The sequence below is a fragment of the Mirounga leonina genome, unplaced genomic scaffold, assembly GCF_011800145.1.
Source record: "Mirounga leonina isolate KUSES-001 unplaced genomic scaffold, KU_Mleo_1.0 Mir_418, whole genome shotgun sequence".
Lineage (NCBI taxonomy): Eukaryota > Metazoa > Chordata > Mammalia > Carnivora > Phocidae > Mirounga > Mirounga leonina.
This window is the reverse complement of record NW_023270739.1, coordinates 22,656,166-22,680,517: the sequence shown is the minus strand read 5'-3', so window position 1 is coordinate 22,680,517 and position 24,352 is coordinate 22,656,166. Positions and strand designations below refer to the sequence as shown.

At 46.7% G+C, this 24,352-nt stretch overlaps 1 protein-coding gene across 2 annotated transcripts in view; it reads right to left on the bottom strand.

Annotated features, from left to right (window-relative positions):
• Positions 1-759: 759 nt before the first annotated feature.
• Positions 760-24,352, bottom strand: part of TMCC3 (transmembrane and coiled-coil domain family 3) — a 72,133-nt gene continuing 48,540 nt past the window's right edge. The window contains exons 1-4 of one of the 2 annotated variants that reach the window (XM_034987833.1): positions 15,959-18,129; positions 11,783-12,687; positions 9,324-9,459; positions 760-3,679 (exon numbers count right to left, since the gene is read on the bottom strand). In XM_034987833.1, the coding sequence (XP_034843724.1) occupies positions 3,377-3,679; positions 9,324-9,459; positions 11,783-12,672 (1,329 nt within the window). In that variant the 5' untranslated portion in view covers positions 12,673-12,687; positions 15,959-18,129 and the 3' untranslated portion in view covers positions 760-3,376. Of the gene's footprint in view, positions 3,680-9,323; positions 9,460-11,782; positions 12,688-15,958; positions 18,130-24,352 lie in introns of those variants that run through there. The other variant, XM_034987832.1, reaches the window with a different exon arrangement.

Sequence of the window (24,352 nt, the reverse complement as noted above, 5' to 3'; positions counted from 1 at the left end):
TGCAAAACATTCTGGTATTTAAAATCCAACCCAAAAGGACACAAATAATCAGGTGCCTGAGGGAATCCAATTCCCGTCACTGTTACCGATCCCATAATTAAACCTGATATGTTGGAGAAATAGCAGGGCAATCATCAACATACCTAGCAGGGCAATATTTCAATGAAAACAAGAGTGACACAGCAGAAGGGCTGAGGTCCCATGGATGCTAACTGACGGAAAGGGATGACTGCATTATGGGAGAAGGGGCGGGGAGTTTCCGAAAATCTCAGTCTATCAATAGTTCATCGTGATCACAGAAGCAAAACCACTAATGGTACATGCTAGAAACTTGGGACTGATCCTACTCTCCATACAAAACCAGCAGTGGAGGACTTTTATTTACTGCTTCATTGTGGTTTGAATTTGGGGGGTGGGGATGGGTAGGATGTTTTGTTCTGGCTTCATCATACTCAAAACGTAAGCTGCAATAACTAACTTAAAGCCCACAGAAGAGTATTTTTGGGTTTTTGTTTTGTCCCCAGCAAACTATCATTATCTTGGTGATCATGAAAATAGTATGTCACAAAAAAATCCTGTGCTAGAATGCAACGTCCAGTTTGCTAAGTGAGCAGGTGCCTGCCCATCTCACAACTGACTGTGTCTTCAGGTATGTACAAAATGTTTCCTACCGATGAAAGGTGGGGAAAAAGGATTCGATGACTTAAATATAAACAATTCCAGGATATGTCCTAGCTGGATCACAATTTTTTAATTGAATAATTTATAAAATTGGATTTAATCCCCTTACACAGGAAAGAAAACACGTAATGGGAAGGTTTATTCCTTAAGAAGAGAACAGTAAACTACAGAGAGTAAAGGTCTCCTTGGAGTATATCAGCTTATTAAAAAGCTTCATGAACTTTCAAGAAGACTCTAAAATAAGTATGCCATGTAGGTTGAGCACATCCAAGTGAAAATAAGGTTATTTGACATCTAATGAGAATCACTGGAAATACAAATTCTGTGCAAAGAAGTAATGATCAGGTGGGATGATTTAGACCCTGGAATATTTCAGAACAGAGCCAGTTTCTAGCAGCTTCTGTTAACAGCTCCAGACTGGAGGGGTTGGCGTGTGCTGTTTTCCATTTTCTTCCCTCCTCTCAGTGGGGAGCAGGCCTGGGAAGCGTCAAAGCCAAGGCTGAGTGGAGCGTGGTGGCCTGTGGGTTAGACTTCTCACTCACTCTCTCTAAACTAACAGCAGCAGCTACGTCACCGCAACCCCTGGCATCTCCAAAGTGCCTCAGAAAGATTCACAGACATCGAGAGGCGCCCACCAGGATCCAACTTGACCCAAGGGAAGTTACATCCAGCCCTCGGCCAAATGGAGCCTGATGCCCACAGGTAAAGGGAATATAGAAGCAAAAGGAAGCACACCATTCTCTCTCCTTCTCTTCCCTGATCTGGAACTCTTTTCTGTCCCCTGTATGTGATGGATCACAGTGTATTTACAGCCAACTGGGCAGAACAAGGGAGAGTCTGACAGCGGAAGGGGACACAGCCACGAGATGGGGGTGGGGCTGGTAGCTCCTTCGTCCCTGAATCCAAAATCCGTACGGGCAAAGATGTCACGTAATGATGCTTACCATTTTATAAAGCTCGAGTCTGGAATTAGATAGTGGGCATAGTTGCATAAGTTTGTGAATTTACTAAGAACACTGAACTGTAAAGTTAAAAAAAGAAGAAGAAAGCTTGAGTTGTCTGAGTCTCACACACACTGGACTTGTACCAAATGCTTGACTATTCCATTCTCTCAAACCATGGCACACTGTCACATTTTTTCAGGAGGTTTCCCTAAGAGCAGCTGTTCGCAAAATATTGCACTTAATTTAAATCCAGGCAATTCGATGTTTTCTGGAAGAAAATGTACACTAACATACATCTTTACGCCTTCAGATAACAGAGCGGATGGTGGGAGGAAGGACCGAACAGCAGTTTCCATTAAAATCTTCTATCTTCGTCTTCGTTAGGTACAGAGAGAAAAAGATTTAAAGGGAAGTATCGTCTGAGAGAAAAAGATTTAAAGGGAAATATCATCTGGGCTGGAAGTAGTGAGCGCATCGCCCCAACAGGCAGAAGCTGTTCACCTTTGAAGGGTTTCACCTCAGGGGAAGAAGCGTGGCCACTCCATTCCCGTGGCACTTCAGTGAGATCCTAAGAGACAATGGACAACCAGACACCAGGTCTAATTTATCGGACTGCGGCTGGTCTTAACGGGGTCCTCAGAGGACCCTCTCAGTCTTCATCCGACTGCCACCCCCTTAGACCACATGCCCTGTCTTCCTCCTGCTTCCAGTGCCCCCACCTCAGTGGACTTTCACCTCACACAGTACAATTCTGTTGTCCTTCTTAAAGAAAAAAAAAAAACCCACAGCATGAGCATCATTTGTTTTCACATGTGCAGTTAAGCTTTACAATCCCTCCCAAGACCATGAATAAAGTAAATCACATCCTCACAGGGGGTTTATCACAATTAAGATTTGCTGCAATGCAAACCTCCAGAGTGGTGCTTACGGGAGCCTACACTCATGTTCGAGCCATAGTTTGACATGGGATTTGGAAGCATTTCTACGTGCCTGAAGGCGAGGCGTTCGAGAGCCACTTAAGATAGAATCGGGCATGTGGCTCCCTGGGTGTGAGAAGGCAAAAGCCTCACTCATAGATCTTCCTGTCTTACCATTTAAAGTGCAAGAGAACATCTAAGTTAGACTTCTATGGATAAACAGGTGTGCTGTAAGATTTCCACGTTATGGCGAGTCCCACACAATGGACCACCGTACACAAGGGGACACATGGGACCTAGTAGTGTCCTGTGTGGACCAGCGGAATGGGTTACACAGGATTTACTGTACTTCCATAGGCCCCAAGTGTCCACCGTGGCCAACAGCTGCATTTCGTCCCTTGCCCAAGTCCTGCCACATCCTTGCTGCATACAGGACTCAGGCAAAATGCCGCCACCAGCCACTGTGAAGTTCAATTTTGATGGAAACTTAAGGGAGACAGAGACTTAACACCCTGTTTCGTGTGGGTCATTAATTACGCCAAACGCTCGATGACCAGAGGTTTACCAGGCTGGGCTAGTCAGGTGGGCAGGAAATCTGGTCTGATTAAGGCAGTGAGCAACGTGGGGCGAGCTCTGCAACAGGTCCACACTCACCGGGTACAGGGGCGGACCTGGCAGCTACCACGGCGTGAGGGGACAGAGATATTTACAACGCACAGCCCAGGCCTGGTCGGCTCGAGTCAGCACAAGTGTTCGCTTTAAAATTTGGTAGTATGCACAGAGTTGTCTTTAACACAGAAACGTGAAAGAACGTGAAGACAAGAGCCGGTGGCTTCATCTGGGTATTATGATCCTTTCTATGGCACACACGATATGGTCCCAGTTTTTACAAAATATTGCAAGAAGCGTCACAGCGAAGAAGGTGCCAAGGATGTGGAGGCGGCTCCTCATCATGGGCGAGACAAACTTGGCGATGGTAGACACGCACACGAGGACGACTGTCATGAAGGCCAGGATCACGTTGATGCACTTCCCCAGGAGGACCTTGGCGTTCACGGCGTCTGTCTGCAGAGCCTGCTGCTCTTGCTGGTGCAGCTCCAGCTTAGAGACGCGCGTCTGGCAGGACTCCAGGGCTTCCTGGGGGCAAGAGGGACAGCGAGGGTCAGACGCTGCGGAGACCAGGGGCAACATGTGAGCGCGTGCTTAGACATGCGTGAAGGCCCCCAGCTCAGGATGCTCGATGCCAAGGCAGCTGCCAACAGCCAAGCGGACAGTGATGATGATGAGGATGATGATGAGGATGATGACAAACAAGTAAAACGAGAATCCCCAGGCTCATTTATTCTGTTGTTCTTGACAGAATGGGCGTGTGTATGCAACGATAAACTACCATCAACGGGGGCTTACAGCTAAGTGTGTTGAGCCTATTTGTATTTGAAATAAAGTACATAAAATATTGGCATGGTATCCTTGGGGACAAACGAGAGGAGTGGTGGGGTTCCATTTTGGGACAGTGGACGACCTCCGGCCGCACAGCAGGTGGTGTCTCCAACTGCTAGTCCTTATTTCCACTGCTCAGACTGCGTGTGCAGCCACTTACAGACTCTGGAGGACGAAGGGAGAAGGGATGGGGACAGGACAGACGGTGGGCAACTCTGCTTTCATCTGCTCTGCGAATGCACTGTCCAAGGCTACACATTCTCCCTAGTTCTCATTCTTTCTTAACACTTCAATTACTAAGTCACAGCTGACTCCAAGTATCTCTCTGGCCCAGTCGTCTCTTGTGAGATTGACTCACATATCTACATGCCTCCTTGATATTCCATTTGAGAGAGAGAGTGAACGAGAGAGAGAGAGAGCGAGAGCGAGCGAGCATGCATGGGCGGGGGGAGGGGGCGGGGAGCGGAGGGAGAGGGAGAAGCAGGCTTCCCGCCGAGCAGGGAGCCCGATGCGGGGCTCGATCCCAGGACCCTGGGATCATGACCTGAGCCCAAGGCAGACGCTTAACTGAGCCACCCAGGCGCCCCTCTCCATCTGAGCTTTTTTATTTTTTAAAGATTTTATTTATTTATTTGAGAGAGAGAATGAGATAGAGAGAGAAAGCATGAGAGGGGGGAGGGTCAGAGGGAGAAGCAGACTCCCTGCCGAGCAGGGAGCCCGATGCGGGACTCGATCCTGGGACTCCAGGATCATGACCTGAGCCGAAGACAGTCATTTAACCAACTGAACCACCCAGGCATCCCCGACCATCTGAGCTTCTTAAAAGCACCTCAAACGCAGCACGGGCAAACGTGGCTTCGTGTCCTGCACCTTCTCCTGTACCTGCCATCAGCGCTGTTCCCCTTCTGGTGTTCCTTTCCTCAGAAAACAGCACCTGACCCGCCTGGTTCCTCCTACCAGACACCGCTCTCCTCTAATCTGTCACCCAAGCCCATCGATGCACAGCCGGTATCTGCCTTCTGGTCCGTTTCTCTCCCCTCAGTCTCCCTACTCTCTCCTGCCTCACGTAATGCCAGCCCCCTGCCCCGCTCACCATGCTCTGGCCAGACAGGCTTTTTCAAGTTCGAAAAAGAATCGTGTTGGGGGCCTTGGTACTGTGCCTGAAATGTCTGCCTCCCCACTCCCTCCCCTCTTCACCGGTGGATGTCCCTCCCCTTTCAGGTCCCACCTCCTCCACTGTCCTGTCCCGAGAGCAGCCCTCCCGGCCCCATCAGAGGCGGTGAAGTGTCCCCTGACCGACAGCCCACAGCTGCGGGAGGACAGGGTGGCCATCAGCCAGGTGCAGGCTGCGTGCCAGGAAGGACCCGCTGTGTCTCGGGAGAAACGGACCCGACGAGAGGCAATACGGGGAGCCCCTCGGAGCTCTCTGGCCTACCGTCGGACTCATTTACCAAGACGTGTTTGCTCCATTACAGCACCGCTGTCTTCTCAGGTTGGAAAGAACCCTAAGAGCTGGGACACTGGTTTGCTTTTCTTCTGCTGACTACACTCTGCGCCAAAGATCAGCGTTCTCTGTCACCACAGTGACTTCCATTACATGGGTCAGCAACAGAGGAGGCAAAACTTCCTCAGATCTTCACATCCGAAGCGGGGCTAGCTCTCTAGGATAGGCACGTGCCCCGGAAACCCTGCATTCTTTTCAACTGCTCGAGCCCAACGTGTCCTCCATTTTAGACACGCCACGGAGAAGGTGACAGGCGAGACAGGAGATCAACATTTTAGCAAGCTCATCCATCTTTAGTTGGGTACACAAATTACATATATAAATAGGCTGATCTAAGAATTGAATCACCTTAGAACTGCTATTCGTTTTTTATCAAAAAAAAAAAAAAAAAAGAAAAATCCAAGAAAATTTAGTGAACTGCAAGGAATTTTAGTTACAGCCCCCGCTAAGAGAGATGCGGCCCCACGATCTTTAGTACTTCCTCGGATCCAGTATGTCACATACGGGGGATAAGGATGGATGACAGACTGAATTACCCTTAAGCCTTTTTTAATTGGGAATTCAAGGGTGATAAAAAACAAAACTCGATTTCTTAACACAGAAAAACCCTGGTGTCCCAGTGGCAAGAGGCACCCTCACCCAGGCCGGCTCGTGCGCTGTGGAGCCCTGCCCGTGAGAACAGAACACCGAGAACGAACGAGGAAGCTGAGCGGGCCCGACCGCCAAGAGCCCCGAGGAACATGGCTTCTCCCCAGTATAAGAATTCTCTTCTGGCTGCCTATTATCAGGCAAAGATTTAAGGACTTTCTGTGTATTATCCCATCTAATCCTCCTGACAACCTTTCGAGGTGAAGCTCATTGCTATTTCCATTTTACACACTGAGGCAAAGGGAAACTGAGGCAGAGGGAGCCAGCTTGTCCAGGGTCACACCGTAAGTGCAGAGCCAGGATTCTCACTTCCTTTTTTTTTTTTTTTGAGATTTTATTTCTTTATTTGACAGTGAGAGAGAGAGAGAGATCACAAGTAGGCAGGCAGAGGGAGAGGGAGAAGCAGGCTCCCCACTGAGCAGGGAGCCCGATGTGGGGCTCGATCCCAGGACCCTGGATCATGACCTGAGCCGAAGGCAGACGCATAACTGACTGAGCCACCCAGGTGCCCCAGGGTTCTCACTGTCTTAACAAAGACGACTGTCAAGTTGCTCACACAGATGTCCTCCTTGCCCTTCTGAGTTAGAGATGAAACCCGAAAAAAGTTCAAATGAACTCTTCTAAATCGTGAAGCCCCCTCTGTGACGTCCCTCCCTTTATCCTTCCCGTGCATCCCTAAAGCAGGTTCCCTTAAAAAAGAACAATATTAACCCAAACTTTCCCCTAAATAAGAAAACCACATATTTAGACATAATCCAGTGGCATCCCAGACATGTTCTAAAAACAGAATGTTCTAATAAAACCGACTGCACTGTTCACCTTGCAACACTTAACATTTAAATGGGTCACACTCCTTCAACCGGTCCATGGTGAAGGAGAGTGTCCTAACCCAGAACAGGGGCAAAATCTCCACCACGCTCCTCAGAGGCCAGTGTCTGCCACCAGCTCTGTCGGACGCTCCGGCTCCCAGAACCGTCCAAGTAGATGCCTGGGATTGGCACAGACTCACAGCCCACGACACAGAGTAGAACAGAACGTGGGCAGCTGAGACTCCAGCTCACACACTGCGGGGGGGAGGGAATTTCCCTTTATGTTTCAGTGTTCTCCCTCGCAGAGTGGAGAAAATAACCACTGCCTACAAAGGAAAGTTGTAAAAACAGAGCTGAGCGCTATGTGGAGAGTATACTTTTTTGCTTTTTTTAAAAAAGGATCAATGGGATGTAAATTGCGGCCGTCGCTATGGAAAACATCACGGAAGTTCTTTAAAAAATTAAAAATAGAACTGCTGTACGATTCAGCAATTCCACTTTTGAGTATATACCCGAAGAAAATGGAGTCAGTTCCTAGAAGAGAGATCCCCACCCCCATGTTCACTGCATTACTGACAACAGGGAAGACACGGAAACAACCCAAGAGTCCATCAACAGATGAATAAAGAAAATGTGGTATCCATACACACAACACACCATGGAATATTATGCGGCCATGAGAAAGAAGGCAATGCTGTCGTGTGCGACAACATGGATGGACCTTGAGGGCAGGTGCTGAGTGCGATGAGTCAGACAGAGGAAGACAAACAGGCTCTGTGATCTCACTTATATGTGGAATCTAACAAAACCAAACTCACAGAAACAGATGGGTGATTGCCGGGCGTGGGGGGGGGGGGCGCGCGGTGACAGGGGAGGGGAAATCGGGGAAAGTGGCAAAAGGTACAGACTTGTAGTTATAAGACAATGTAATGTGCAGCATGGTGACTAGCTAACCTTTCTGTCTTACATATTTGACAGCTGCCAGGAGAGTAGGTCTTAAAAGTTCTCATCGCAAGAAAAAAATGAGTTAACCACGTGAGGTGACGGCTGTTAAATAGACTAACTGTGGTGATCACTGTGCACTATATATATTATATGCATCAAATCATTATGTTGTAACACTTTAATGCAAAGGGATACGTCAATCATAGCTCAGTAAAGCTGGAAGAAAAGAAAGAAACCCTCTGGTAGCAGGAAAAAAAAAAGCATTCCAGAAGCCTAGGTTGTTTCGCTACCGTGCTACCATCATATTAATACGGAAACGTGCCTTCATTTTTTTTTTTTAAAGATTTTATTTATCTGAGAGAGAGAATGAGAGAGAGAGAGCACATGAGAGTGGGGGAGGGTCAGAGGGAGAAGCAGACTCCCCGCCGAGCAGGGAGCCCGATGTGGGACTCGATCCCGGGTCTCCAGGATCATGACCTGAGCCGAAGGCAGTCGCTCAACCACCTGAGCCACCCAGGCGCCTGAAACGTGCCTTCGTTTATAGTGACGCAGCAAGCCCTTCCGTCCCTCCATCCAGATCCGACCAGCCCTGCAAGTCCCACTCTCTCGGGACATTCTTTCACACTCCTTACTCAAGGACTGTTGGCAAGACCTCGGTCCACGTCACTGAACCTCTCTGCCTTAGTCTCCACATCTGAGGAATGGGGAAAACAGTAGAATTGCTTGAAAGCAATTGTTGTTGTGAGGAGTAGATGGGGAGGGAAAAGGCATGTATAGTGTTCGGCTAGCATATGGCGCATGGTATGCACTCAAGTCCTTGAAATTCTTACAGCTATCAAATCTACTCTCGTGCAGATGAGTAAACAGATTGAAGGCTTGCTCAGGGTTACCCAACTGGTAAATGCCAGCCTTGAGACTGAAATGCAAGATTTCACCACAGAACGACCGACTGCCCCACCAGTTCCTAGCTTGTTGGCCACTGTGTGTCTGAATCCTGTGGCTTTCACCGTCTGCACCATGGCACTTGGCCCCTGCTCATGTTTTCTTGAGCTGCTTGGCAGCTGACCTAATCCTGACTTCCCCCCACCCCCACTCAAGTAAGCTTCTTGAAGGCAAGGTCTGCCTCATGTTTAGAAAGTTTTAGCAGTTTTGGTGGGGGGGGGGGGAGGAGGAGAGGTTATAGGCAATGGTCTTGGGTAGATAATAAATATTTGTTAACCCAAAAAGGTACACAGAGAATAGCCTCTTTACTCAGTGACACTTCTGACATGAGCTAATGGGGCTAATAAGGTGGAAGATGATGGTGCAGAGAAACCATTTTGCTCCCCGTGCCAGAAATCCTTTAGGGCTTACGGGTAATGCGTTTACAGTTTGTTATATGAATCTGAGGCTGGGACGAGCCCGCGTGAGCGTGTAGTGACGAGAGGAATGGTACCTGAATGTCCCGTGAGCGCTCGTAGGCCTGGTAAGCCACCTTCTCCTCGATGCTGGCAAGGCCCTGCTTCAGGTTGGCGGTCTCGTGCTGATGCAGGTCTGTCAGGTCATGGAGCTGGTCTTCCAGGTGCTCATACCTTTGCAAAGAGAGGAGCTGATTCTGAGTGTGACACTCCAAATGCCTCCTTGTTCTCAGTCCCTGAAAGACTATGTTTCCGAAAGAATACGTCTAGGGGTGCCAGGGTGGCTCAGTCGTCAAGCGTCTGCCTTCGGCTCGGGTCATGGTCCCGGGGTCCTGGGATCGAGCCCTGCATCGGGCTCCCTGCTTGGTGAGCCTGCTTCTCCCTCACCCTCTCCCTCTGCCTCCTGCCCCCATGCTGTGCTCTCTGTCAAACAAATAAATAAAATTAAAAAAAAAAAGACTACGTCTAGCTGTGGGGAACACGCTTTTGGAGAACACTGAATTCCAGCTCTAGGAAGGTGGTCTCTGCCATCTTAACTTCTCTGTCCTCACTCCTGAGGTGACACGCACGCCAAATTCGGCATTTCCACCCACATCGGACAAGCACCTTCACTGGTTGCAGTTGATGACAGAACAGACCTGACACGTTCACCAAGGCTGGTCAAGAGACAGGGCTGCCTGGCACCCCAGGGCTCCCCCCTCTCCTGCCTGCACAGAGCCTTCTGGTTCACGGGCACGGCTCTCACACACCAGAGCCCACGAGGAAAGAACCAACTTCTCTACTAGAGCCAATTCCACCATTTCCCAATGTAACCTCTAATTCTGAAAACATGTTTCAGTTCTTGGAACTTAAGTGCCGATGAAAAATTAAGCTCATTACAAATTATAAATAGCTTATCGGGTGGCATTTCCAGAAGTCCAAATCTTAAGTAACAGAAGAACAAAGATTTCCATTCCCACCTCCCATTTTCCTCACAGAAGAGGGACTGGTCTTATTATATTCAAAAACTTATAATGTTTATTTGAAAACAGGAAGCACTGTTTGGGGAATGCCTTAGTCTGAAATGACTTCTCTCAATGTCAGCGTTAGGGGCTAACAGAGGTCACCTGATAGAGTCATTAAAGGGCGAGAGAGAGAAAGAGGGAAGGAGGGAGGGAGAGAGATTGTGAGATCATATGTCAATTATACCTCAGGAAAAAAAGTAAGACCAAAAAAATTTAATGCAGATTTAATGATTATTCTCAGCTAGGACTTCATAGGTATCCAATGTTGGTGTAAAAGCCTTTTAAAGATCTCTTAGAGCAAGCAATACAGTGGCTAACTCCGAAAGATCACAAACATAGCTATATGACAAACAAGAATAAAAACTGTCCTACATTTATGTAAATGGTTATTTGTGACAGGATAAAATTTGGATCCAAAGAGTACTGTATGCCAAACTCTTCAGATGGAATTAAAGTCAATATTCTCTGGAAAACTTGTGACTCAATAATAGTTATGTGACAAAGAAACCAGAGTCAAAGATGTATGCTGAAAGTTTTAAAAAACTGCTGAATAAAACATAAGAGCTGGAAAAAAAAGCCACATTTCTAAATTAATACCATCTAGGAGATATAAAATGTGTAAGTAAAATTTAAAGTTTAATCTTACAATATGTAATGGGCATTGAATTTTTTTAATCTACATTTTTACAAGTTAACATATTCATTTTGTCCAAAAAAAAGAAATTAACTTTTGGGGGCACCTGGCTGGCTTGGTCAGTGGAATGTACGACTCTTGATCTCAAGAGTTGTGGGTTCAAGCCTCACGTTGGTGTAGAGATAACTTAAAAAAGAAAGAAAGTCTTAAAAAAAACTTTGGGGAATCTTTTCACTGGGGAAATGGTGGAAAATCACTTTTTATTAATATTTTTATTAATAAGTTAGAAGCACACAGAAGCCAGCCTACAAAATACCTTTTAAAATCGGCTAATATAATTCTCAAGATTTGAATTTACATTCTACTCTGAGTATTTCTTTTGAAGACTCTTCATTTAAGGAGAAAAGTTCAATGTGCAAAATATAGTATATAAAAAAATGTGTACTACATGAAGACTTTAAGATTGATGTAGCAAAGAAAATCGACCTTGTTGAACAATGCAGTGGGGTTTTTTACTTGACAGTTACTACAGAGGAAAATAAAATACAGATCTGTGAATTAGTGTAATGAAACTGCATCCCAGAAGTCTACTGAGTCAGGAGCTCAGCGTGCACGAATCATAGACCACACAGTGACATTTTAAAAGATTCACACAACTTTCTCTAAAGCGTCAAACTATAAGTCACGAGTTATAAAGCTTAGCACCATGAGGTAGGATAAAAACTACTGATTCTTAACTTTTTTGATCCATATCCACATTCGTGGAAAATGCAACCACCAGTATATCACTTTCAAGAAGGCAATCTGGCCGCAGTAAGTCATGCTTCTGAAAGAACCGCAAGAGAATAAGCTGAAATACCTGTATCTTTCCTCTTGCAGCGTCTGAGAAATAAAACCGTATTCTCTCTTGAACTGCACTTTGAGCGCTTCGATGTCCTCAGCCAGCTGAGCCTGCGTGTCCTTGATCTCCCTCAGCTCCTCCAGGACCACGGTCAGCTTGCCCTGGCTGTCCAGCGCGCCGGCTCCACTGGCCCCGAAGGACTGGTTCCCGTTACTGTCCGCGGAGCCCGACGTGCCGCTTGAACACTCGTCGTCGCTGCCGTACTTGGGTTTGTGCACGATGGTGGCGCTGCCCCCGTAGGCCCGGGGACTCCCCTCGGGCCGAAACTCCTCCAAGGAGTTCTTCAAGTGCGCGATGTTGTCGGCGCTGCCGAACTTATTCCGGATCAGGTTGGCGAACTCTCTGGACTTGTTGAAGACGAACACGGGCGGAGTGAGGGACACGCCTGGCATGCCTGACTTCCCGCACTCCGGGCCGGGGGGAGCAGTTCGAGACTTCGCGGAGGCATCTCTCAGAGAGTGGAGGTTGTCTTTGGAAATGTCCTTGGAGCTTCTGGAGGCTCCGTTCTGCTCGAGCTCCCTGAGCTTTCTGTGATACTGCTCTAACTTCTTCTGGAGCTGGGCGATGGAGTGAGCGGACTTCTGATTCTTCTTCTCGAAGACCTGTTTGATGCGGCCGGCCTGCTGCTTATCCGCACTGCTGACCAGTTTCAGATACTCCGCAACATTCCCATCGCGGGACGTCTGCTCAATTTTTATCTGCTCTGTCACCTTCAGGATTTTTTGTTTCAGGCTATCTGCACTGAGTTTGACCTTGTGGAAGTCCAGGATGCCATCTGGTACATCAAAGTTGAGGTTGGTGTCTGACCCCCCTCGGCGAATGTTCGGGGGCAGGCTTAAGGTATTCATGTCATGACGTTCTACCTGCAAGAGACAGGGAAGAAGCACTTTAAGGTTGGAAGTCAAAGGCATAGTTTTTGTGAGAGAATCTGTGCACACACAACAGACATACTTCAGGTCCCAGATTTTTAAACTGCAAGTATTCAGGGGCACCTGGGGGGCTCAGGCGGTTGAACGTCGGCCTCTTGGTTTCGGCTTGGGTCATGATCTCAGGGTCATGAGATCAAGCCCTATGTGGGCCCCGCAATCAACAGGGAGTCTGCTTGAGATTTTCTCTCCCTCTCCCCACTCGTGTGTGCGCGCACTCTCTCTCTCAAATAAATACATAAATCTTTAAACTGCAAGTATTCATGAGATAAAAACTCCCTATACTATCCTCCCCAGTTGAATAGAAGGCAGTCTAACTCCGTCCTGCATCCATGTGTACTAACTGTGAGATGCTGGTCTCCCAGGGTGTCCGATGCTTTGTCTGATTAGATGACAACTGCCAGTTGCCAGGGTAGAAAATGCATAATGGCACGAGGTTACCAATCAGTGCTAGTTTCCCAAAATGCCCAGGTAACTGGGGGGTCTGCCACACCCCATTCACTGTGAACTGCAGCACTGTGGGAAATGCGCCCAATTCAGAACCCAATCATGTAACAGAAGAATGAGAAAATAGTTTCAGCAGGTACATTCATCAACACAAGAAATTATTTTCTTTTTAATGGAATCATTAAACAGATGTGATAGGAGATTAATTTTACTGAGTAATACAACTGTATTTAGATGTGGAAATGAATAACCCCCCAACCACAACTGAAGTGATTTAAAAACAAGAACAAGTGGTAATACGAAGTGAAGTGGCTTTCTCACTGAAGTGCCACCACCTGGGGAAGAAGTGCAAAGTATCACTGAACACCGTGGCGAGGAGCGTTAACTAGTTTGTACTCCAAAAGGGAAAGGCAAAGGTAGTCTGGGCGCTAGGTACTATGGATGTTTGTATGTGTCATCCTGTTCAATCCTCACTACCGTGCCAGGTAGAGACTACATTAAACCCATGTACGTACAAACTGAGATGGCAAGAGGCAGGATTTGAACCCAAGTCACCCTAACTGGGTTCTCTTTCTACGTCAGGACACCCTATCAAGATGTCCCCAAAGGACTAAAGACAAGCCTTTGTAGGGTCTGAATGCAATCTCTAAACAAAGGTTCATAACATCTCAACCAAAGCAGCTTACTTGTCAAGTTAACTGCCCTTTGATTAAAATAATGCCTTGACACAGAGTCTCACCGGAGACCAAACAGGAGACAATATTAGGCACAAGTTATCTTGAGTTTCAGGGAAGAGTAGGCAGAAACAGCAAAATATTAATAAGATACTAACACATCTTCCCCTGCCCAAGTGACCCAGACTTGAATGCATTCATTTCCAACAATGAAGTATTAACACTTTGTCCCAAGAAAAATCCTACCCGGTGCTTTTTCCCAGAGAAAAGAGCCCAGTGGCATGGTCGGACACAATCCCAGGTTGGTGAGTCAGTCCTCCTACACAACTCACAAAAGTCTGTTAACATTATTTCTTGGCCCCTCTCCTCCAACACACAATTTTGCTACAAATAAGAAACACTGGGTGTTTTTATCTGGCAGAAGAGCATCACATAGGAAAGGCTGGAAGGAAATAAATACCAAATCACTTGTAAGACTAGAAAAAAGGATAAAAAAATTGTGATGTCACCTGGTCAAAATGGAAGGATGGGTGTAGGGAATAAAGAAAGTATAGGATCATCATCTTCAAGTCCCAGAGAGATGACCATGGGGAGCTCAAGGAAACTAGGTACATGGCTCGCTAGTGAACCCAAACAGGAATGGGTTCAAACACAGTAACACAGAATGCACAAAATCTAGAAAATGATTATTTGGGGCACATAGGGCAATCTGTGGTAAGTGTACAATCAAGAAGCTACAAATGTGATTTCACTGGAGATATTCACTGATCTAATTACGCTATTCTACTTCTCAGAAACTTTCTTCGGCTCCCCAGAGCCTCCCAAATTAAATAATACAACCCGGCCACTATAAGGCCTCGCTTACCTGTCAGGCCTAATGGATGCCATTCATCTTAAGTGAACCATACAACCCAAAGTTCCCAGGATGTATGTGAATTATCTATGGATTTTCTCATATGAAGGGTGCCTACCACCCATCCACTTCTGCTTATCAAAATCTCACATATTCTGGAAGAGCCTCTTAAAATCCCACTTATGCCACGAAGCTGTTTCCAGTCCATCAGAAAGCTGCCTATTCTTTCTGTGACCTTCCATGTTGCTTTTGTGGCACCACCTGAAGCATCCTGTATCCCTCATCCGTGGATTCGATCCCCCACAGAGTACAGGCTCCTTCAGGTGAGAGACGTGCCATACCATACCCAGTTTGTAGTGTTAGTTCTGTCCCTATTCACACGAGGCTGTCGATAATGTTTGCTGAACTCAAATGACATCATTCTTTATTCTAGGAGAGTCACACTGAAATCACTTAAGATATATTTTAATAGAATCAAGAAAATGACCTTGGACGTTCTGCCCGTATGGACCTGGTAATTTCAGGCAGAGCTGTTTTCCCAATAGCTGGGTAATAAGTTCTATATCATTTCACACTGTTTCAACTAACCGGAGATTTTTCTGAGGATCAGTGTGCAACAAGATAACACAGACTTTTAAACTTTAACTGAAGTATAATTTACACACAGAAAAGACACACATAAGAAGAATAAAGCTCAATGAACTTTCACAAACTGGATATACTGTATAACCAGGACCCAGTAAAACAAAACAAACAAACAAAAACAAAGGGGCGCCTGGGTGGCTCAGTCAGTCAAGCCTCTGGCTCTTGATTTCAGCTCAGGTCGGGATCTCAGGCTTGTGAGATCCAGCCCCGAGTTAGGCTCTGTGCTGGGCACGGAGCCTGCTTAAGATTCTCTCTCTCTCCCTCTCCCTCAGCCCTTCTCCCTCCCTCCCTCCCTAAAAAACAAACAAAAAAACCAACCCAATAAAACAAAACTGAAGCTCCCCGTACCCCCTTCAATCATAAGTACCTCACCCCCACCTCCGGGGGTAACCACGAGCCTCACCTCTAACAGCATGCCACTCACTCTTCTTGTCTTTTTTGCTCCACTTTGTCTATGAGAGTCCGAAGACCTTGTTTTTACCCTCTGGAGCTCAAAGATCAGATTAAGTTATTTTAAGAAAAAACACCCAAACCTGCTTGGTACTGAGAAGTCCACCGTGTTGGAAGATGCAGAGGCTTTTACACTTACCTTCCCAAAAGCAGCAATAAGTCACCACCTGTTCCTCCTTTAATCCTCGACCCCACCTCAGCTGGCCACCCCGCAGTGGCGACCCGATGGGTCAAGGACAGCCTCGGACACTCAGGAATGTTGGCGCACACAGAGTTGCCTGACTTCTGGCTCACTTTAAAGTTGTAACAATGCTTGGCATGTCCTCGAGAATCCAGGTTCCGAAAGTGAGAGCACTCAAAGCTCAAATCAATCAATCTTACTGCTCGTCAGCAAATCTCAGTTAAAAATGTTTGATGAGGGTAGAAGGTTGAAACTATTGTTGGGCCGCACCTTTTTATAGCCTTTTACAGCCCTAGCTCTGCAGGGTAATTAAGAGTCAGCTGCACACATCACTACCAGATGCCCATAGTTCCCTAAATTCGGAGGGAAATTTCCTCTATGAGCTGGGGAGAAGGCTGTGGGCGTCCTCCGTCCTCCACTTAACCTGGAGCCGGCCCTGCGGGTACCTGCGCTCAGTACAGCTTGTTTCAGGGTGGGACCCACGGAGGACAAAGCTTCCCGGCTGACCTGGCGCCAACGTGCACGTGAACTGTGTGCATCAGGAGATGCACGTTCCAGCTTGGGCACTGACAGCAACTGGTTATGTGCTCTTAGCTAAATCAGGTCACTTCTGTAGGCTGCAACTTCCTCATCTATAAGGAGATCAAGCCAGACTACTCAGAGCTAACACTGCAAAATTCCATGAAATTTAATCCAAGCTATCTTTACTGTGACACGTTATCATGAAATAGTCAAGACCCTGGGCTCTGGAGACAAGAGTGCTTTTGGTTTCAGTCTTGACACCACTCTTATGAGCTGTGTGACTTCAGAAAAATGACCTCGTCTTTCTGTGTCTCAGTTTCCTCTTCTGTCAAATAGAGATAGTCCTTCTTCAAAGAGTTGTGAGGAATAAATGAGACAAGGCACATAAAGTACTTAAAGAGTTCCTGGCACAGAGGATGATTTCAAAAAAAGGTTTGCTATTGTTGTCATTCTAATCTGGTTTAAAAATGTACCTGTATGTAAAAACGGAAAGGAAAACAAGCTCCACACAATGGTTATCTTTGCACGGTGGGGTTAAGGGGAGCCATTCTTCTTATCATGTTTCCGTATTTTCCAATTCAAAGAAGATAATGAACACAAATTACCATTTTGGCAGAAGAGATACTATTTTTAAAAAATGACTGCTAGCCCCTTTCAGTACGCTTGGAATTACCTGGTTATTCCTCGTGTAGGAGGAAGGCAGACCACCAGCATCCTAGTGAAAAGCCATTCCTAATATTTTCCTTCCAGCAGCAGAAACATTTCCCCTGTCACCTCAATGTTCTGGAACAAAGGCTACAGAAAAGCCTAAGCCCTGGACTAACGTCAAAAACGGACACTGAGTCATCTCTGCAACAATGCAAGCTTCCAGCCCAGCGTAAGTGAGCTCACCTTGCTCACCGGGAAGCCAGGCCCAGCTCAGTCACTGACAGTACAGGGCTGCTTGAACACTGTGCAGGCTTCCAAAGAGGGCTCTCTCCATGACGTTGCACATTTAACCCCTAAAAGCTCCCGAGGAAAATGAACGAAAGGGAAGGATAACCCGGGCAGAGGCACACCACGCAAAACCCCACCCAAGAGAACTGGGAAAGGGAAAGCGAAGAACAGGGGTGGATGCCTGGAGAGAACAGGGGTGGATGCCTGGAGGGCACAGGCTGAGGCTCCAGGGCTCACTGAGGGGCCGGAACATGCAGACGCACGGAGAGGTCAGAACTAGGGAGACAGAACAGCCGAGGCCTGAGACGATGAACCTCTGGTGTTAAGGAAAGCTGCTCGAGCTCATCAGTTGTATAAGGAAAGAGTCAGGTCCTTCAAACCGGCTGTCATTTCCCAAGCAACAGGTACTTCCCAGCACACAGGAGGGTGCTCGCAAGGCCCCCAAAGGAGCTGCAAGTATCCAAAGGCGCTCACAAGTCCTCGTGGCCAGGTGTCCGAGCCAACACAGCTGACATTCTGTCCTCTCACTCATTTTGGCCAGAATCTAACTTCAAGTCCAGAGGCAGGGCTGTTCCTGTGGCTTGCCCATCATAATGTGCTAGGCTTCGCTGTGGCAATAATGCCAAAATCTCAGTGGCTAAAAAAAAAAAAAAAAAAGAAAGGAAAAGAAGAAAAAGTTCCTTTCTTGCCCGTACTAACAAGACGGCTGGCAATCAGCCAAGGGCCCGGGGCTGTGAGGGAGCATGCCATGTTGCTGGTGGCCGTGGACGTGGCAGGGGACTTGGCGAATCATTCGCTGGGGCCTAAAGACTCCCACCAGAAGAGACACCTGTGGTTTCCCCTGTTCACCGCACTGGGCTTAGCTGATCTCAAGGGACATACACGACAGGGAAGTAAAATCCTGCCACATGCCCAGGAGGAAAAATGTCATGTTAGGGACACGAGTGGCATCTCATTTGTTAAAAATTCTGAGATATCTTCTACTGTTATTACTATTTTACAAATGAAAAAACCAGGCCCAGAGAAGTTGCCTAGCAGCACACAACTAGTAAGTGGTAGAGTGAGGACTGAAACCCAGGCGGTCTGTCTCCAGAGCCTGCCTCCCTAACAATGACTGAGTACTTGTGGGATGAGTCATGCATTGTGCTACACAGTTTTTTTAGTATTCACATATTCTTCATGCTAACTCTATCTGATGAGAAAAGCAAGGCTTATAAGGAATGTATCTGTGGGGTGCCTGGGTGGCTCAGTCGGTTAAAGTGGCTGCCTTCGGCTCAGGTCATGATCCCAGGGTCCTGGGATCGAACCCTGCACAGGGCTCTCTGCTCAGCAGACAGCCTGCTTCTCCCTCTCCCTCTGCCTGCCCCTCTGCCTATTTGTGCTCTCTCTCTCTGTCTCTGTCAAATAAATAAATCTTTAAAAAAAAATAAAAGAATATATATGTTTCTTGATGTCCTCCACAGATAATAAATAGCTTAGCTGGGGCTTAACTCTGATACATGAAACACGCAAGATACAGAACCTAAGCTCAGCCGCCAACTGTGTGAGAACCCATTCCGCAGTGTCCCTTCCACGGGCACCCGGACTTGTGGGAAAGCTCTGCGTTTGGTTTAGACCGCTCTGTCAGCACCCTCTCCCTCCCACAGGCCAACCCTGGAATCACCCCCCATGCCGCTGGCTGCCACCACACCAATCTCAGGTCGGGTACGGCCTGTCCATCCATTCTCCTTCGTCCGTGCTGCGAAACAGGCACAGTGGTTTAGGCAGAGTAATTCTGAGGATTAAAAAAAAAAAAGCTTACTGTTTTCTTGAAATCACGGGCAAGCATTTACAGTCACTAAGACAAGAAAGAGAATGAGAGAAACAAGGCAAAAACCAGAGAAGTGAGATAAGAGACCCATGGAGAAGAGGCAAGCCGCATCTAACTAAGGGCCTAACAACTGAGGGGTTCAGTTCTGGACGCACATGGGGAAAGGCACTCAGGAGATAAGCCATGGCTCTGCCTGCAGAGAAGAGAAGACCACCCTTCCACAGGCTGGGTGATATGGCACAGAGAACAAGGTGCTGCCCAGCATGGCCCTTTAGGGGATACGTTTTTTATGTTCTACCAAAAAAAGTGAGCTTTGTAGCACTTTGCTGCTAGTAATACACACAACGCTACTAAGCCATCTTCCGTCCTGCTACTCTGTGGTAACTGGGTATGTGCTTGCAAAACGTCGTGCCACTCAAGAAACATGAAACCAGGGAAGCCAAGCAAATCCCTGGATGCTAGCAACGTTCTTGCTAAATGAGCTAATCTGCACTGGAGAAGTCAGTCTGAAGGGCGTCCTTATCAGGACACAATGAATACATTCATGTGGATACATATACAGAATATCCAGTGCCTACAGTTTAGAAGAATGCCCCTTTCCCTGCCACTACCTGCTAGAAGGGAAAAACCGTAAAGCTCTCCATATAGTACCCAAAAGGATATTTTATGGGTAAAGTGTCTTCATAAAATGTTTGTTCTAATTAGTTTAGGCAAAGAACAGTTCTTTCTTCTGTAGTTCAACTCTGACAAGAGTATACTGTGAACTTCTTTTAAGTGTGTGTCAGTAAAACCTTCCCAGGAAAAGGACTGAACTTCTTTAAAGTTCACGGTGTCCAGGACAGGAACTGAGTCACTAGTTTTACCATGCAGGTTTTATTTTCTCCTGCCTCTTCCTCTCTTAGCATCACTGACAAAAGAAACTCGACAGCATCACAAGTTCTAGTTCTTGCCTGCAGGTAACGTTCATCTCATTACTCTGGGATTAAGGGTCGTTAGGAACAGGGGCTGGAGTACACATCCCTTTGCTGGACCAATCCTTTATCCAGATACTGCAAATTAACAGACGAAAGGCGATTAGACAAAGTATTTAAGGCTCTCAAAAACAAATTCTTCAAGCATCTTCAAGCACTTACAAACACCCAATACTGTAATTAGAAATAATTAGCTTCTCATTAAGCCTCTACCAGGCAGCAGTGATAACCTACTTTGAGTTACATGCACTAGAAAATGTAGATGTCTTCAAAATAGCTTAAAACTCACACTTTTGATTGATACAAACTCATCCCTTACAAAATGAGTCTGACCTGGTAAATTTCCTGGATGCTTCTGTATAATCTACAGAAGAATTAAATGAAAGAGGGGAAAAGGCCAGATGGGGAAGGCTAGGGTAATGAAAATCAAGCAACGTACGCCGAATACCAACTGCAGGTAAAGGACAGCCACGGTCCGTTGGGGCAGACCACATAGGCACGTGAAGCGACACCAAAAGGGGGCTATTTCCAAGAGAAAGGAGTTTCTGGGCATCACCTGTACCTCAAAAAAAGGCAAGTTTGGGTAAGGGAAGCGAGCCCCTACCACCTGCCCCTCACCCCTACAGGCCAGGCAGTAAGAACGCAACCTTCTAGAAGGAAGGGCTCACAGTTCCTTCTGGTGGGGAGATGTGGGATGGTGCGTTCTAAAGAAGGGGAAGCAGGAAACTCCAATTTTAGGACTAAATGCAGAATAAACATCATTGTGGCTTTTAGTTCCTACACTTAGAAGAAACTGAGGGGTGTGAGAACCCCTGGGCCCTGACCACTTCCGGGGGGCAGGCCGCAATCCTCCCTGCCAGGGAGCTACTCCCCACCAGTTTCTGGCAGTGTGTGTGGGTAAAACCTGCGCAGGAAGAGGACTGAGCGCTTGCCCTGAGGGCTGGGGAAGAGGTGGAAATAACCACATGATGGTACTCCAGGAGAACCACCCCAGGAACCGAGGCAGGAGAGGCAGCTCTGAAGGAGGGGAAAAGGATGGGTCTGCAAGCCCTTAGCCGGTGAGCAGGAGAAGGGCATTTACTCACTGCTTCCCTGACCCCCAAAAGGCAGAGGGTGGGGGTTTTTGGGAAGAAAGTGCGCTTAACCTCAGCTTCTCAATAACCCTGAAGCCAGCACTGCCCTTCAGTCTTTCAGCATCTCCTATCCAAACGAGGTCTCAGAGGACTTCTTAGCACCCTCTCAGACACACATGACAATGACTAACTTCACATGAGGGGGACTGACCACAGAAGTTAGACTCGCAGCACTGGGAGAATCCTTGCATTAAGCCTCACTTGGCTTAATGCCCGTTTTAAAAAATAGCAGCTTGACTATGAACCCTAGTGACTCATTTCAATCCACATTCTGTTTGTCAGAGGTACCTTCCCCAGAAAATGTAATTGTCCCTACAAGGGAAAGTAAAGTACAGCTTCTTAGACAAATACGTAAAGTGAATATAATAGTCAACACGCTAGGGGTGTCTATCAGATAACAATCATCATGTTGCCCGTTGTGCCTTGGGTGCTAGGAAGTTAGAACCAAATGAGTAACTGTTAGACCTGGTGATTAGCCTTCCCCTCTTTTTAAATTTTTTTATTTTTTGACATTATTGCTACTCTATTTCCCATGTGCCTTATCATAACCTCTTAGGAGAAAGAAGTAGGTGAACCATACTCTATAGATGCTAGGTATGTCATCCTGCCTGGAGGTGAGCGCTATACCCTCATTCCCATATGTAATAGGGGGAATGTGGTCAAACATACCCAGCTCATAATTGGAACAGCTACTTCTGTCCCCCATTGCCAGGGCACCCAGAGAAAGCCACACTAGAGGTCACAGCTTGGTTTGTGTCCTTCAAAAAGTTGCTTAATAAGACTGAGCCAGGGGGGCACCTGAGTGGCTCAGTCGTTAAGCGTCTGCCTTCGGCTCAGGTCATGATCCCAGGGTCCTGGGATCGAGCCCCGCATCAGGCTCCCTGCTCCGCAGGAAGCCTGCTTCTCCCTCTCCCACTCCTTCTGCTTGTGTTCCCCCGTTCACTTTGTCTCTGTCAAATAAATAAAATCTTTAAAAAAAATTAAAAAAAAAAAAAAAGACTGAGCCAGGAAACAGAACTTGATACTCAGGCCCCAAAGTACATTCCCAAAGCAAACCTAAGCCTCATCATTAAGTTATTCTCTGCAGGTCAGGGTTTAATTTGTTTTGGGTACTATAAAAAAAAATTGCATATGTACTAGATAATCTGTAGTATAGAATTTTGTTATAAATAGGTCAGAACACAACTAGCCATCAGATAGGGCTTAGAAATAATATACTTAACTTTGAAGTAGAAAAAAAACTGATCCTTAATAGTTTCTTTCCCTTTTGCAATATGGAACTTATTTCCTTTATGCAATTTTATTTTTTCTAATATAAGCCAGCAGTATTATCACCAAATAGCAATTAGAAATAAAAATCTCCCTTTCGGGGCGCCTGGGTGGCTCAGTTGGTTAAGCGACTGCCTTCGGCTCAGGTCGTGATCCTGGAGTCCCGGGATCAAGTCCCGCATCGGGCTCCCTGCTCGGCAGGGAGTCTGCTTCTCCCTCTGACCCTCCCCCCTCTCATGCTCTCTCTAGCTCATTCTCTCTCAAATAAATGAATAAAATCTTTAAAAAAAAAAAATCTCCCTTTCATTCTCCTAAAATCATAAACAGCATCATATTCAAGGAAAAAAATGTTAGCGTCCATGAAAAGCACATTCAGTCAACATTCTAGTATTTATTTTTCGTATGGAAGTTGTGTTAGGCTTCAAATGAGGCCAAGCAATATAAAAACTCTCATTGCCTTGGGCCAAATAAAACTATGTTTTTAAAAGATAAACCAGATCATGTCCTGTGTTCCTTCTGAAAACATTTAAAATTCCCCAGATGAGGGATGCCTGGCTGGCTCAGTCAGTAGAGCATGTGACTCTTGATCTCAGGGTCATGAGTTCAAGCTCCACGTTGGGTATGAAGCCTAATAAAAAAGAAAGAAAGAAAGAAAGAAAAGTAATAAAAAAATTCCCTAAAGAGTGAAATCCTTAGCAAAGAATTTACAACTCTCTTGATCAGGGCCCTACCTTAGCCATAGTCCAGGAGACTCGTCCATAATGATAGTTTGAGCACACGTATGCACAAGGCACCAGAGAAAGGCTAGAGCTTTATATACACTCATTTAATCCCCACAGCTCCACAAAGTGTCAAGAGCTGTCCTTTCCAAATTTGGAATGGGGAGGCATCAAATAAGTTGTGATTATAGCTACTAAGGAACGAGGACTTGTACCAAAGTCTTTTAGCCTTTATCTTTTTTTTTTTTTTTAAAGATTTTTATTTATTTGACAGAGAGAGATACAGCGAGAGAGGGAACACAAGCAGGGGGAGTGGAGAGGGAGAAACAGGCCTCCCGCCGAGCAGGGAGCCCGATGCGGGGCTCCATCCCAGGACCCCGAGACCATGACCCGAGCCAAAGGCAGACGCCCAACGACTGAGCCACCCAGGCGCCCCTAGCCTTTATCTTATTCCATTACTCCAATAAGCCCCTGAATGCTTCATGCACTTTCCTATTTCAGTGTGTTAAATGCCTGTTAGTTCTTCACCCCTAATGTGGCCTCGCATGCCTCCACCCTGATTTACCTTTCAAGGACCAGTTCAAACACTGCCTCTTCCACAAAGCTACCCCTACTCCCATGCTCAGCTAGAACTGATTGCTTCCTTTTTGCTCTCTACAAAGTTTGCTTTTATCCCTTTAACAGTGCTTATTCTGCTAAGTATCTAATATGTAGAACATTTGGCCCCCCACTATATTGCAGCCTTGAAGGGACGCAATGTCTAATAAGCCACCTGTGTCCTGCCCCACATTCCTTCCTCAATAGGACCTTAGTCTCCGTTGCTCAGTCAGTGGTAGACAAACAGCCAACTGGAGCAGGCCGCTGTCCCACAGGTTCACAATCTCTCAGCTGCTAGCGATGAGATCAAGGAGAACCTGCAGCTGAGTTTATTCAGGATTATCTTCCAGACAGACTGGACTGCAGGCGGTTAATGGCTCATGATTCATGCAAAA